Below are 16437 nucleotides of genomic sequence, written 5' to 3' on the forward strand. Positions count from 1 at the left end.
GGACACCTTTACCTTTACGGGGAAGGGGGGAGCTTCAGCAACCTGCAGAGGGAAAAGGGGGAACTTTGGCCACCCACAGGGGGAGGGGGAGGAGCTTTGACAACCTGTGGAGGGAGAGGAAGGAGGGAGCTTCAGTGACAGTTGGTGGGGTTGGCAAGCAAAGCAAGCAGGACAGAGCTCCTAGTACATACAATAAAAATGTAAGCATCACACTATGTAGTTTCCCCCCTCACCTGCACACCACTCACTCTGGCCGGCCACCAGCCACCTTGGCAAGCAGGCAAGGCAGTGGTGACAGCCTTAGCAGGGAGGCAAGCAGCCTAGGCGAGGTGGTGCCTACACGGCAGGAAGGCCCATGGCAGCTGATGCGTGCCAATGTCTGGAGGCCCTGGAGGGTATTGTGAGGGAGGTTGGCAAAAGGAATGGAGTGCTTGGTGGGATTGGGAGCACTCGGGGATTTGGGAGTGCCAGGATGGGGATGGGGTGCAAAGCGCACAGGGCAAAGCCCTTAGGCAATATTTGTTTTACTTTAAAAGGGTGGAGTCAAGAGGGAGGAGGAGTGTGATATGAAGAGGAAAGCAAGGGAACAAGAGGTCCACTGAAACCTGGAGCTGGCCCTGGGTATTAGGTTGTTCCATTTCCCTGAAAGGGGCCCAATATGGACACCTATGCAGTGCCACCCTGGAGATGGCAAAGCAAAAAAGTTTGCCACAGACAGACAGACCTTCCACCCTGGCTAGCTAGAGTTGGCAGAGCTTCTCTAGGCATCTGACCAAGCACTTCTATTCACCCCACTATGCTAGTCCCAGTCAGGTCTTAAAATTGCTCTGCCCAGCATCATTCCTATACCCATTTAGTTACATTCCTTTGAGCTCTGAATCAGTATGTGTAGAACTGCACTGTTAATTATTTTAGTTAACAAATATCTTTCTTGGCATTACTGAAATTGCTCAAAGCACCACCTTATCATTGCAGGTCTGGATTGTGAGAAATTGTGAGAAATGTTGAGTACTGCAGTAAAAAAAAGGAAAAAATAAAAACAAGTACAAATAAATTGCAGTAGAAGGGAAGAATAAAGTTATCAAGATTTAGATTTTAAAAACTGACATCTTTATTAATCAAAAAGTAAAGTGTTCCTCTAAGGCCCTAGTTTGATCATTCTTTTTCTGTGGATGAGGTATACTGCAGCGCATAGCCGGGAAATGAAGAGGCAAGACAAGATGAGGTGTGGGTAAATCAAGGGCCACGTTTATTGGAATAAAGCCAATTACATGCTTGGTTGCATAGTAGAATGATCTCCAGAGACAAGTGTGGAACTTATTTCATCCCCCATCAGGCGAGGGCATCCTGCCATGGGAAAAGGGGGTGGGCCAAGCCCAAGCCCTCTTCTGGGCCCCATCCCTGCAGGGTGGTTAGGGAGGCCTTCCTGATCCACCCCCCCTCAGGGCCGCACAACCTCTGAGTGGGTGTTACAGGTTAGCCCCAAAGGTGAGCCTTATCCTGCCAACTGGCTGCACAACCTGGAAGGCAGGCCTCAAAACCCAACGATCACCTTAAAGGGTGCCTATGGGTGGTCACCAAACCCTGCCTTGTGAAATTCCATACCTATCTCCCAAACGTGACCAAATAACCTATTTACAGATTAAACTATACGGCCGGGCAACAAATCAGCCAAATCAAATTAAGCCAAATAAAGTTCAGCAAATCAGCCAAATTAGGAGAACAGTACAGGGTAGGCAAAAAACTTGCCAACAAACGAAGGGTGGCCAGCTAAAAATTTCTGCCTGGCCCCGAAGCGACTAGTTACACTTGTACTGCCCTGAAGGGACGGCAGGTGGCTGTAGTGTGAGGCCAAAAAGAGGCCAGGGGCAGACAGAGCAGGGCTTAAATAGCCACCCTGCTCCGCCCCTTATGCAACCAGCATGCATGGCCACGTTGCGCCAAAGGTATGGGGATTTTGAAGCCATGCCAGGTCTTCCCTGGCATGGCTGCAAAGGCCCACCATTGCCAGAGTCCTTGGACTGACGTGGTGGGAATAAGTGACTACATTTGAGTGTTTGTACATGCAATATACACATGTAGAGACATGAACATACATGTGGACACATATATGTGTATACATTATATGTCATAACCTTGTATGTCAAAGCAAACAAAATTATATTTTCAACAATTGACTATGAAGTTCATTTTAAGTTTTAGAGACTTTTCATCTGTGAAAAAGGTCAACCAATCACAGACGTTCAAACAGGAATTTGCACCATTCTCTGGAGAGCAAAGTCATGTTAACACTATATTTAGAATTCATTTCAGAATCATGAAATTTGCACTTTCTAAAATATAAATGTAACTTTTCTGCAAGCAGCTGTACTTTCAGTTCATGAATAGGCATTATAAAGTTGCTAAGAAATCTGCTGTCATCTTCATAAAAAGAAATGAAATTTGAAACTGATTGAAAGCGTCAGGCACTGCTGCTAATTAAAATTTTAATCCTTGCCGATATTCCCAGTGCCCTAAACTTCTTTATAACATCACAGATGCATAATGTATAGCAAATGCTTGTACATGGTTTTTTTTTTATCAAGTATTAATATTACAGGTTAAAATAAAGATAACTGTAATTTATTATAACACAGTCCTAGAACCTAGTCATCATAGCATTCAACAAAACACAAAAGAAAGGTTCTCTTCATTTTGAAGCACAGAATCAGAGTTTTGGAAGGAGCTGAAGACTGTCTGTCCAGCTACATTTATCAGAATGTAATGTAACTAATCATTAATAATAGTTATTTGTTTGTCACATTTGTATCTTGTCAAATCCAAGCCAGACAAGAATTTGGCAAATGCAATTTTTACATGGTATTCAAGGTGAATACTATGAGTTTTATTGACATCTCCACAACAGAGACACTTTGGGGAAACCTTTCAGCCCAAGGGCCACATTCCCTAGAGGGCCATTTTCCAGGGGCCACATGCCAGTGGATGGTGGGGCAAGAGACAAAAGAGTGATTGTAGCAATGAATATGAGTCTTACCTTTGTACAGGAAGCTAAAATCCAGCCACACAAAGGTAAAAATCTGCATCTTCCCATACACATACCTCCACAGCCTTCATCCCGGCAAGCAAGAGACATTTTCACAGTTGAAGGACACATTCCAGCCATGCAAAAGCACTAGAGGAAGATGTGGACCAGGGCCAGGGAGGAGTGTGGCCTAAGAAGGAGTCCCAAGGACCAGATAGAGCTGGAGAACTGCATTCAGCTCCCTGGCCTGTTGTGCACCATTCCTGGCCTATCTGAATGAAGCATCATACTTCTGCAAGCTCCCATATGTAGTTACAGCTACTTTGGATGGCTGTTATAATGAGTTGTACCCAATAGTTGCTTTGCCTTAGTGGAAAATGTTTGTGATTGGGCAAGTCAATCCCTACTACTTATTTAAGTCTCTCTCCCAAAAGTTGTTTCTGAGGGATAGGGGGTCTCTCTGGAACAGAATGGGGTGTGATGTAGGCAGGGTAGTGTGCCCTGTGGTGTGACCAGGACCACTTTCCACTACATCAAATATCTCAGAAATATAACCCTATTATCCCATCATTATAGCTAAGTTTATTCTCATTTAAAGAACCCCATCGCCACCACCATTTTTTATTCTCACACATTTCTGTAAGAAGGAAAGAACTTAATGAATGAAGTAAAACATTAAAATATCTTGCATTTTTGTTGCCCTTGATACAATCCTGTAGGAAAATTGGAAAAGCCTAGAGTATTTTTTAGCCAAGGTGACAAAATGTAATGTAGATGTCTCTGCATAAAGTTGCCAGTCATGGAGAAAATATCAATTTATCTCTGCCATTTTACAGTACAGATTTCCACATTGAAGTATAACAAATATGAAGTACTTTAGCAGTTTTTAGTGAAAGAGTTGGCTCAGCAATGCTTGTAATATCATAGAAACAATCCTTCTCTGTTATCATGTAATGATATGCTACTGTATTTTTTTTTGCAAGTCCCAGGAGTTTTTCCTTACATTTAGATATAAAACTTTAAATATGTATAACCTGTATATGAAGCATTTAGATTCTCAGCCAGTCCAGATTGATGAAACTATTTATTTTTTATTTCCACATCACTAAGATGTCTTAGCATAGGAAAGTACAAGAAGTCAAATATGCACATTATTCAGAAGGTGATCTTCTGCTCTCTATTTACTCAAGAAAAATTGCATGCCTGCATTGGAAAACAACTCTAGATGGTGCCACAAGAGGTGATCTTGTCAAGCTATAATTGCATACATTGAAAAGCAGGATACACAACTATACCTGAATGTTCCATAACCTTCCCTGAGCTGACCCTAAGGAAGTGGCCAATGGCAACACATGAAATGGACTCAGCAAGTATGCCAAGCTGATCATGTTTGCTAACCACTAGGGATGAATGCAACTGTCAGTTTTAATTTCTCTCAGTTTTTCATCTTTCCAGTTTTAAGTCCATTTGCCACAATTCTACATACACTTGCATTTTTTAAAGAAACCTTCACAAAAATTCAACAGAATTTGGTGTAAAGTTTTTTTTCCTAATACTCACATTTTTTGTCGTATACATTAGATACATATATTAGGGGAAATGCCTTGTAAAAAGGTATACATTTTTACAAGCCATTTCCCCTAATATAATGTCTTTGGTGTGTAATTTTCACTTGTATGCAATTTTCTGCACACTTCAGTATGCACATTTTGTAAACATTTTTTGTTGAAGAACTACATCACAAAATTCGGCAAAGTGCAAATTTCAAAGGATAACTTATGTTTCAGTTTGTGCATTGTTTCAGGAAGTGCAAATTATCTGGGTTCGCATTAAAATGTAAACAAAAGTGAGTTTCTCCTCCATCTCTACTAACCAGTGAAATGGCCAAACTCTTCGCCAGCCAAGGATGGAAAAGTTGAGAAAATAGCCATCGAGTCTCCTTCATCCAATTCTGCAGTTTGCCTTTATCAACTTGGAGACTATTGCCTGCAGGAAGACAAGCCAAATTTACATATTTTGTTTGCACAACAACTTTATTACCCAGGCTACTAACACCTTTTTGCCAAGTCCAGAAATTGCCTCAGGGTGGCTAAGTGCTGATGTAAAAACTTACCATTAGCAGCATGCTGCAAGGATGCACATTTCTGGAGACTTTTAATAAAGAACCAATTGGGTGGGATCATCTGGGATGTGCAGGAAGAGAACTGTCTTCTACTCTGCTGCTCTTAATGGCACCCATACCCATCAATTTGTACCTATTTGAGTCCAATAAAATATATCTGAATATGGAAAAATATGGGGAGATGATTGAAATAGGCCCCACCTTTTTTCCTCCCTTCCTAGTGTGCCTTTAGTTGCTGCAAGAGAGACAGACATTCAACTGAGAGCGTTCCAGCCTTTCTCCTGTGAAAAACCATTTCCCCAGTTTTTTATTTTTATTTTTTTATTATTATTTAATTTATATCCCCCCCTTCCTCCCAGTAGGAGCCCAAGGCCAGTTGGCTTTGCCCCAGGCCATGAAGGTGGAAGAGCCATTGTACACTGTTAGGGTTGACACACCTTTACCAGGGGTGTACTGGAAGCCAGCATCTCGCTCCTGCCTCCTCCGTTCCAGACAGCTGTGTCAACATACAACTGCACTGTCAAGCTGATGTAACCCCAGAAGGAGGAAAGGAGACACTTGCAGAGTGGGAGATTATTTCTTCTCTACAGTGTATGTGTGTGGAAAGGCACCTTTTAAAATTACTTTTCTGGGTGAGATGCTGGAGGCCGAGAAGACTGATGTAATTAAGAGATACTGGGGCTCAAGTTTTTGCAGAGTTCTCTATCTGGATGTGGTAGAAGAGCACTCTGCTCAGGAACAGTCTTCAGGCAATTTTCAAAGAAAAGACTCCACTAATGTGCATTTTAGAGAGGAAAACAGACAGACATAGAGAGAGATTGCAGTTTGAAGCACATTGAGGTGATCAGGGCCAGTCCCAAAGGGCAGCAAGGTTGGGCCCTGGCCGAGGGCCCCTGGAGCCACAGAGACCCCTGAGGGGCCTCGATAGGGTGGGGGCGGAGTAGCATTCCTTTTCCACAATCTGCAGCAGCGTAGCTGCCATGGATCGCAGGAAGGGAGCTTCTTCCACCTGCCCGTTCGCTGGCTCCACCTGCCTGTCTCTCCTGTCTTTTGCAGTTGCGCGGGCTGCAAGTCCAGGACTGCTATTAACCAAGATGGTGACCGAGGTTTCCCTAAGGGGCTGAAGCCTCTGCTGCCATCTTGGTTGATGTCAGCAATGCGCAAGCATAGCAGCCTGCGCAGCCGCAAAAGACAGGAGAGACGGAGCCAGTGAACCGGTGAGTGGAAGAAGCTCCCTCCCTGCAAGAGACAGGTAGGTATGCACACATGTGTGCACGCATGCGTGTGTGTGCATGCATCGGGGCCTGGGGCAAGCTGGTGCCAAGGCCCCCGGCATGTCTGTCATCAGCCCTGGAGGTGATTCACATTACCAAGTCAGATTGCACTGTTAACAGTGGTCAATAGGGAGTCCATCCAGATAGCTCTGTTGCCTCTGTTTCTCTAAAAAATTAAACACTTGGCTCCCCCCCCACTTTCTTCTGTTTTGTTTTTTGAAACACAAAACCAAGCTTCCTGGGGAAATGCCTGGAATTGAGAAGGGAGAGGTGGACAGGACGAGGAAGAGGTGGGAAGGTGAAGGTATGTTTTGTTTTGATGGATAGGTCTGTTTTTTAATCACAGTAGATTAAACAGCCATGAGAGCATGGATTTTTTGCATTCCACAATGTTAAATTGAAAATACCCCTATGCCATTCTAATGCTTCCCATAAGCTCATTTCAAAATAAAACCTTCCAAAACTTATAGACCTGAACTCAGAAACACTTGCTTAACAACCCTCTAAATTTTCATGGTGATACACAAAACAGTCCGACAGAACTGAGAGTTCAAAGTGTAGAAAGAGAGAGAGAAAAAACACTCCTTTTGGACTTTTTTCTGTCAGTGTTCTCATAATCTGTTGAAATTCATTAAAAATCAGCCATGTTCACAGAGTACCTGTAATCCTATTACTGACCTTGCCCCATACTCTGACCTTCATCTTCTGTAGTTTAAAAGTTTAAAAATGCCTGCTGATTTTTAATTAATTTAAGAAATTTAGCATTGAACTGAATGATAAGGCCGGGCATGCTCAGTAAGAACCAACTGTCAGTGTTCTAAAAGCCAGACTCACTGTTGCTTGGCTTGCCTTATTTATTTATTTATTTACTATTTGATTTATATCCCGCCCTTTCTCATAGCAGGAGCCCAGGGGGCCACACCCACTCCAGACCTTTATTTCACTTTAGACAGTCATGGCTTTCCCCAGAGAATCCTGGGAAGTGTAGTTCGTGAAGGCTGCTGTGAGAAGACTCCTATTCCCTTGCCAGAACTCCAGTGACCAGAGTGGTTTAACAGTCAGCTGCTCTGATTGAAGCTCTGTGACAGGAACAGGACGTTTCCTAGCAACTCTCAGCACCCTTCATTAACTACACTTCCCAGGATTCTTTGGGAGAAGCCATGACTATCCAAAGTGAAATAAAGGTCTAGTGTGGATGTGGCCAGGAACAGCTTTGGTTTGAATTTGGGTGGGAGGCTATATGTGCCTGCTGTAAAATAAAAAAGTGGGGGAAACCCTGAAAAAGAATGATACTGTTCACACTGTTTTCCTTTTGGAAAGGAAAGGGGCTTCCCTCTGCCCAGTGCCCACCCATCCAATCTTCTCCCCTCCATCTCCCCTCTTCCCTCCTCTTCCTGCCCTCCTCCTCCCCTCCCTGACCCTCCCCCAGGTTAGTTTCACCTATCTGAAGCATCATTGTACAGGAGTAAAACCCATGTTACCAAATTCTTCCAAGCTACACAGGAAGTGGATTGGACTGTGAAAGACCAACCCAAATTGTGTTTGCATTTTTACAAATTTGTAAAGCAGTACAATATCTCTGATTGGAGGGGAGGTGGCAAGAAAAAACTTACTTTTCCAGGTTTTTTAATGACAAAATTGCCTAGCATAATAGCTCCTGGACCTATTTATCTGAACTGTGATGGATTTCATCTCCTTACAAAGGATGGCCGTGCCTACAACTTACATCTCATTATTGCAAAATTTAAAAAGACTTTTTTCCTTTTAAAAAAAAAAACTGTCAAGGTTCCATACACAAAACTCCATGGATGGATCTGCCTGAAATTTGACAGGCTTAATGCACCCACTTCTTTGACACAGGAAAAAAGTTATAATCCTTTTTAGATTTTCCATCATAGGCAATGGGGGGGGGGGAGAGAGAGAGCACTTTGCGTTTAACAGATCAGATTTGGACCCGCATAACAAATCGAATTGGAATGGCACAGAGCAGTTCCAAAAAAGATTGGGTTACTTCCAAATGCTACAGATACAAGGCAAATATTTTGGGTGCTGCATAACCATAAAAACTGTATTACAAAATTCAGAAAAATGCAGAAAAAAGTTAATTGCATTCCAAACTGTGTGTTAGTTCAGGTTCGTTCACTTAAAAATGTGGACCAAACAAAATCCTTGAACATCCCTATTTCTGCATCTGATCTGTCATTACATCTTTAAGGTGAGGAACTCTCATGTGAAGTTACTTGCAGACTAGGTAGGGGCAGCAGCAGCCAGTGGGGCAGTGTGGGTGGGGCTCTGCCACTCTCCCAGCTTCCCAAAACTGTGGGTCACTGCCGTTAACCGAGAGGGGGAGGTGCAAGGTGCAAGAAGCTTGATGAATAGCGGCTCTTGGCAGCAGTGCCAATCTGACATTTCTACCTCCATACATGAAGCTCCTTGTGCCTCACTCCTCCCCCTCTCGATCAGCAGCAGTTACCCAAGATGTTGGGAAGCCAGGAGAGCAATGGAGCCCCATCCATGCTACCTCACCAGCCACTACTGGATAGGGAAAATTTTAAGCATGCCAGTACAATCACCATAGTTATCGTCAGTGATTTTCCATCTTACATGGAAGAATTTTTATACCCATGGCACCCACACACTTAAGATCCCATGTAATGTAACATCTTAAGAGCAAGTACATTTGAGAAATAATGTGAGAATCAGGCCGAGGACACAGATTGATAGAAGAATGGTGCTTTAAGTGGACGGATTTAGATACCCATTTTCAGGTTCAGTAGGCCTGATCCAAGTCACCTAGTTTAATTCTGTTTGATTTCTCTGCAGTAGCATTGTTTCAAACTTGTATAGTTTGCAATAGCACTACAGTTGACTCAGGCATGGAAGACTATTACAGGTGTTATCTGACAGCATTAGAAAGAAAGAAAGAAAGAAAGAAAGAAAGAAAGAAAGAAAGAAAGAAAGAAAGAAAGAAAGATCAGTAGTAAACACTGGCCTGGAGTTTGTCTGTTCAAGAAGAAAAACAGTTTTTGCTTTACAGGAAGCAGAGGCTTTTTGTAACACCTCAGGAGTATAGTTAAGCATCACCAGTGGTCTCAGCCAGCCATTATTACATTATCTTGAGGATCTACATCATTACTTTAAATTAGATTCACTTAATTAGCCAGCTGGTACTCTTCTTGTCAAACTGATAAACAAGCTGTGCTTCACAGTTTCATAATAGTAAGACGAACAAAACAAAGGAAAACAAAAAGATAGACGGCTCCTTTTAAACTAAAAACAAAACAAAAATAGTCCTGATAGATGTTATACTTGAGTGAGTTCATTGACAACGATGGAGGAATTACAGTGGAGGAGACGCACAACATCCAAAAGAGAAATTACTAAAGTGTACTCTACCAGGTCTCTTCTCAGTGAACATCTACTAAAGCAGATACGGAAAGTTTCCTGCCATAATAAAAAATGTGAAATCTGTTTTCAGTATTATTTCATGTATTTTGGGGTTTATATGCTCCAAAGGCAAATTAAAATAAATCAATATAATGCATCATTATAATTTCAAGATTTAAATATTACAATTTCAAGATTTAAAATAGCAGTAAAAATGATTAGCAACATTCAAATAACAATAGATAAAAGAGTTCTTAAACATAGGGTCAGTGTGGTGTAGTGGTTAGAGTGTTGGACTAGGACCTGGAAGACCAGGGTTCATATCCCCATCCAGCCATGGAGCTTGCTGGGTGACCTTGGGCTAGTTGTAGTGTCTCCATCTACGCTATCTCACAGGGTTGTTGTGAGGATAAAATGGAGAGCGGAGGAGAACCATGTATGCCACCTTGAGCTCCTTAGAGGAAAGGTGGGATATAAATGTGATAATAAATAAATAAAACAAAAAAACCCAAAATCATTTGCATGCAGAGGGGTGGGAAGTATTTTGGGTTTTTCCTAAAGGCTAGCAGAGAAGATACCATATGAATTTCCTTGAGAGAGACAAGAGATATGGGGCTACCACAGAGAAGGCTCTGCCTCAGATGCTGATCTTAAAGCTCAGGCAGGTATACATGTCTGCTGCTGGTTCTTTAGATAGCCTGTTCCAAAATGTTTAGGGCTTTAAAGGCCAATACCAGCATTTTATATTAGGCCCAGAAGTGAATAAGCAGCCAGTTTAACTACAACAGAATAAGTATGACATGAGCAGAAAACCTGGCTCCTAGTGCTGCTGCTGTTGCATTCTGCCCCAATTGAAGCTTCTGGGCCATCTTTAAGGACAGCCACATATAGTGCATTACAATAATCTAGCTTGGATGTAACAGCACATGTGTCACTGTCACTTCTCCAGATGTGGCTGTAGTTGGCATACCAGCTGAAACTGGTAAAAAGCACTCTTGGCCATTGATGGTATCTGTGCCTCCATCGAAAATGCAATTCCAGGAGTGTTTCCACATGGCATATGTGACCCTTTACACCATGCTTTTGGGGGCTGATGGGAGTTACAGTTCAGCAGAATCTGGTGGGCCACACCGGTTTTAGGGGGAGTGCAAACACTATTACTCCATTTTTATCAACCTGCTTTGTCCATTTCTAGAATCTTGAACACTTAATGAAGACCTTTTTACTTGTCCTGCCTCTCTCAGAGTGTATTTTGGAGCACAAAAAAAGAGAAACAATTTTAATGAACTATTATAATGAATTATTTTAATAAAGTATATTTTGTTTTGGTTTACTAAGTTGAAGTAAATGAAAACTATTATCAAGTAATATACACATAAAACTATCACAGCATGAACAGAATTGTGTAAGTTTTCTTTGGTCATAGTGAATTCTTCAGTGTGCTGTTAAAAAGGAAATCATCACATCCCAATGAATCCATGGTCAATGCATTCCACGTTTTTCTGTTCACTTATATCTTAGACAAAAGCAAAAGATGTTTGCAGATTAATCAAGAAGCATACAAGAAGGGTCAATAAACAGTTTGTTGCTGTACCACTTTTGTCTCAAGCATTTCAATAGCTTTGCTGTGGCATACAATTTAATTAGGTGGAAACTGAACATATATCCATGTCACATTGTTCAAATAATGACCAAATGTTCAAGCAGGAGTCCTCTAGCTTCAAATTAATCAGAATGACATCAACAGTTGTCAGCAATCTAATTCTAAAGCATGAAGATTTCATTTAAGCCTAATTTTTACTCTGAATATCTACAATATTTACATTATTTTAAAATTAAAGTAAAATCTAATTATTTCCTTGTTTCTTCTTATTCTTTAGGCAGTAAGTACAGATCCAGTGCCAGTCAAACTTCACTATGACAAATCACATGATCAAGTATGGGTGCTCAGCTGGGGAAGCTTTGATAAGAATTCTCCTACGCTGCAGGTGAGTATTTTTATTACATTGATTTAGATATGTTTCAAGCTCATTGTAGAGTCCTATGTAGAAGCAATGACTTAGAAGGATGCCAATACTGCATACATAAAGCTATCCTGCCAGGAAGAAAGCTCAGTGAGAAGTTTTGTTCTTCATGTGTGAACCCTCAACATGTAGAAAACTTCCAGTGGCGGTACTAAACATGTTCTCATGTGTATTCTGAGTTGGCACTGTCCCACAGGAGACGCATACCATCATTTTGAATTAGATCTAAATAAACACTGAATTTTAAAAAATACATCTGTTTAAGTAGTATTGGGCTGCATTTCTTTTACTTTCACAGTAAGGTGCAGAAGTGTTTAAGTAGTGATTCCTAACGAGCTGGCCCATCACAGTAACATTAATATCAGCTGCCATCTCTCACTGAGATGTAACAATGCTGTGCAAAGTTGTTAGTGGCAAAGGAATAGGTGGGGAAGAGAAAACAAGACAGAACTACATTTTTCCCTTCTTCAAGTGCTTGGGTTAAAATGTTACTGACTATTGTGGTACAGCCTGACACAATGTGAAAATAACATATGAAATGTATTATATTAGGGAAAACTGTATACAAAAATGTGCATATTTGGGGGGAAATGCACTAAAATGCTCATGCATTTTCGTGAGGACTTTCATAATTAAAAAAAGGCACAAACTAATACAGAAATGCGGGAACATATTTAAAGTGACTATCTGAACTATACCAACTGTTTTAATATTGTTACTTCCTCCCTGCTAAAACAAGATAAGTACAGTACATGTCTTGTTTCTGTTATTTGGGCTGATTGCAGGTGTTGCCACCACTCACCATATGCTCAGAGGCACATGTTACCAAATTCTTCCAAGCTACACAGGAAGTGGATTGGACTGTGAAAGACCAACCCAATTTTTTTTTCATTTTGACAAATTTGTAGGGCAGTCCAGTATCTCAGAGAGGAGGCCAGGTCTCCTTCTTCCCTGGTGCATTCTCTATAGCTGCCCAATTTCCCTGCTTTTTAAAGTTTGATAGAAATATCTGTGGGCTATAGGTAAGTTCTTAAACCGCAAGGTTTTTTGCCTATTAGTGAATTTATATGGAGTTTAATGCAAAATGGGCAAGTAGATCACTTCCCTCATGTCAAATGCTTGTTTTACTTTAGATACAGCCGTTTTAATTGCTAACCTGGCAACCAAAGCCTTGGATTGGTCTGCAGGAATTGTTATATTAGTGTAATGCCAGAGTGTCTGAGGTTGTGCTAATATAATGAACTGGCCCAGCACAGTGACAATAATATCAGCCACCATCTCTGATTGAGATGTAACAGTGCTGTGCAAAGCTGTTAGGGTTAAAGGAATAGGTGGAGAAGAGAGGACAGGAGAGTACTACCTTTTCCCCCTCCAATTCCTTGGGTAAAATGGAATTGACTATTGTGGTTTAGCCCCCCACAATGTATATATTACATCAAACTGTTATAATAGGATTATAATGACCTAGAGATTATATTGGGACCAATATACTTGACTTGAGCTAAGTATGTATAACCACTCAGTATATCATTGTTCCTACACAGATTTATAGGACTGTAATCAGTTACTTGCTTACTTCAGTGGAAACGGTTGGATTTAGTTATAAGCACCTATATTTAAATTTTGATTGTTCGTATCAAAATGTAGGGCTTGCTCATATATTTCCCTGTTTGTATACCACTAATCCCAGCTTCTCCAGGCATACATTCACTTGAACAAATATAAAGGGTCAGCCCTTTATTTTGATAGTCATAGGAGCTAGAAAACCTGCTACCAGCATTTCAGAAATGTGTCTGTTTAGTTTGTCCACGTGAGCAACTACCCAGGGATAAATCCTTTCATCTTATTTTATTATTATTATTATTATTGTCTTTATTTATACCCCACGATTTTTCCAAAACTGTAACTCATGGCGGCTTCCAGATAAAAAATACATATAATTAAAAACATACAAAGTCTACATTAAAATAAGATTAAACTATTTCCAATATTAAAACCATACACACATATAGATAAAAGAGTTCAAACTAGTTTAAAAATAATATAATAGACATTAGCAATGCAGCACCCTTCACACCCTATCCTTAGCCTTCAATTCCAAAGGCTTGTTGGAATAAGAAGGTCTTTGCTTGTCGGAGGAAGGACTGCAAGGAGGGGGTCATTCTTACCTCCCTAGGAAGGGAATTCCAAAGCCTAGGGGCAGCCACCGAGAAGGCCCTCTCACGTGTCCCCACTAGTCGTACTTGAGAAGATGTGGGTATTGAGAGAAGGGTCTCTCCTGAAGTTCTCAGGGCCCGGGCAGGCTCATACAGGGAGATACGGTCTGATAAATAGCCTGGACCTAAGCCGTATAGGGCTTTATAGGTCAGCACCAGCACTTTGAATTGTGTCCGGAAACAGACTGGCAACCAGTGGAGCTTTTTTAACGGGGGTAGTACGGTCCCTGTAACCAGCCCCAGTTAGCATTCTGGCTGCAGCACGTTGTACCAACTGAAGTTTCCGAACAGTCTTCAGAGGCAGCCCCACGTAGAGCGCGTTACAGTAGTCTAAGCGGGATGTAACTAAGGCATGTGTCACTGTGGCCAGATCAGACAGCTCAAGGAACGGGCGCAGTTGGCGCACTAATCTTAACTGTGCAAAAGCACTCCTAGCCACTGCAGAAACCTGGGACTCCAAATTTAACGCTGAGTCCAGGAGCACACCCAAACTGCGAACCTGTGTCTTCAGGGGGAGTGTAAGCCCATCCAGCACAGGCTGTATCCCTATTCCCTGATTCGCCTTACGACTGACCAGGAGCACCTCTGTCTTGTCTGGATTAAGCTTCAATTTGTTCACCCTCATCCTGTCCACCACTGACACCAGACACTGGTTTAAAACCGAGACAGCTTCCTTGGAATTAGGTGAAAAGGAGAAATAGAGTTGGGTGTCATCAGCATACTGATGGCACCGAACCCCAAACCCCCGGACAACCTCTCCCAGCAGTTTCATGTAGATGTTAAATAGCATGGGGGACAAAACTGAGCCCTGAGGGCCAACGACCAAGGGGTCGAACAGGAATCCCCCAGCACCACTTTCTGGGTTTGTCCCTCCAGGAAGGAATGGAGCCACTGCAAAACAGTGCCCCCAAGTCCCATCCCAGCAAGACGGCCCAGAAGAATACCATGGTCGATGGTATCAACAGCCGCTGAGAGGTCCAGCAGAACCAACAGGGACACACTCCCCCTGTTCAGTTCTCTGCGTAGGTTGTCCACCAAGGCGACCAAAGCAGTCTCCATCCCATAACCAGGCCTGAAACCAGATTGAAATGGATCCAGATAATCTGTTTCATCGAAGAATCCCTGGAGCTGGGAGGCCACCACACACTCTATTACCTTACCCCAAAATGGAATATTGGACACTGGCCGGTAATTATCCATTATGGAGGGGTCCAGGGAGGGCTTTTTTAACAAAGGCCTTACAACTGCCTCCTTTAGGCAACCTGGAACTCTGCCTTGGTGTAAGGAGGCATTACCCACTCCCTTCACCCACTCAGCCAGTCCCTCTCTGGCACTTTTTATAAGCCAGGAAGGGCAAGGATCTAGCAGACTTGTGGTGGCTTTCACCTCCCCAAGGATCTTGTCCACATCCTCGGGCTGTACAAATTGAAAAGAATCCATCATTATTGGACAGACAGGAGCCAAAGTTACATCCCCTGAGACTGTTTCAATTATAGCGTCTAAGTCGGAACGAATCTGAGCGTCTTTATCTGCAAAGTGCTGTGCAAACTCTTGACAGTGGGCTGTTGAGTGATCTATATTACCCTCTCGGGGGCCAGAATGTAAAAGACCCCTGACCACTCAAAACAGCTCCACTGGACGGCTCCCCACAGATGCAGTGGTGGCAGAAAAGAATGATTTCTTTGCTGCCTGCACTGCCACACAGTAGACCTTCAAATAGGCTCTAGCCCGTGTTCGGTCAGACTCGCTCCGAGTCTTCCACCAATGTCGCTCTAATCTCCGTCTCATTTGTTTCATCATCGCCAGCTCCTTGGTAAACCAAGGGGCTGGTTTGGCTCCACTTCATCAGAGGGGACACTCAGGAGCGATTGTGTCCACCGCCCTGGCCATTTCCCCATTCCAGAGGTCAACCAGAGCTTCGACAGAATCGCCTGCCGAGGTGGCAGGAAAATCCCCAAGAGCCATCAGGAAACCATCCGGATCCATCAGCCTCCTGGGGCAGACCATCCTAATCGGTTCCCCACCCCTGCAGAGGTTCCGAGTCCCAATGAGTCAAAACCCCACCAGGTAGTGATCTGTCCATGACAAAGGAACTACAGAAAGTTCCTCCACACCAAGATCATCATCATCCCCCTCCACACAGAAAACAAGGTCCAGGATGCGGCCAGCAACATGAGTGGGGCCGGATACTACTTGGGACAGACCCATGGTTGTCATGGAGGCCATGAAGTCCTGAGACAGGGTGGCCTCGGCATGGATGTTGAAGTCCCCCAGCACCACAAGCCGAGGGGACTCCAACATCAGCCCCGAGACCACTATTTTGCAGCTCTCTGTAATGTCTTAAAAGCCATAATAATATTGTTGCTGGATTGTAGGCTCTAATTTAATTTTA

At 42.7% G+C, this 16437-nt stretch overlaps 1 protein-coding gene across 1 annotated transcript in view; it reads left to right on the forward strand.

The window, feature by feature from the left end:
* Positions 1–16437, forward strand: part of FSTL5 (follistatin like 5) — a 591837-nt gene that overhangs the window by 532998 nt on the left and 42402 nt on the right. Inside the window, exon 13 of the mRNA XM_061583858.1 lies at positions 11686–11793. Within this exon, the coding sequence (XP_061439842.1) occupies positions 11686–11793 (108 nt within the window). The remainder of the gene's footprint in view (positions 1–11685; positions 11794–16437) is intronic.

This window comes from Rhineura floridana, chromosome 9, assembly GCF_030035675.1.
Source record: "Rhineura floridana isolate rRhiFlo1 chromosome 9, rRhiFlo1.hap2, whole genome shotgun sequence".
NCBI lineage: Eukaryota > Metazoa > Chordata > Lepidosauria > Squamata > Rhineuridae > Rhineura > Rhineura floridana.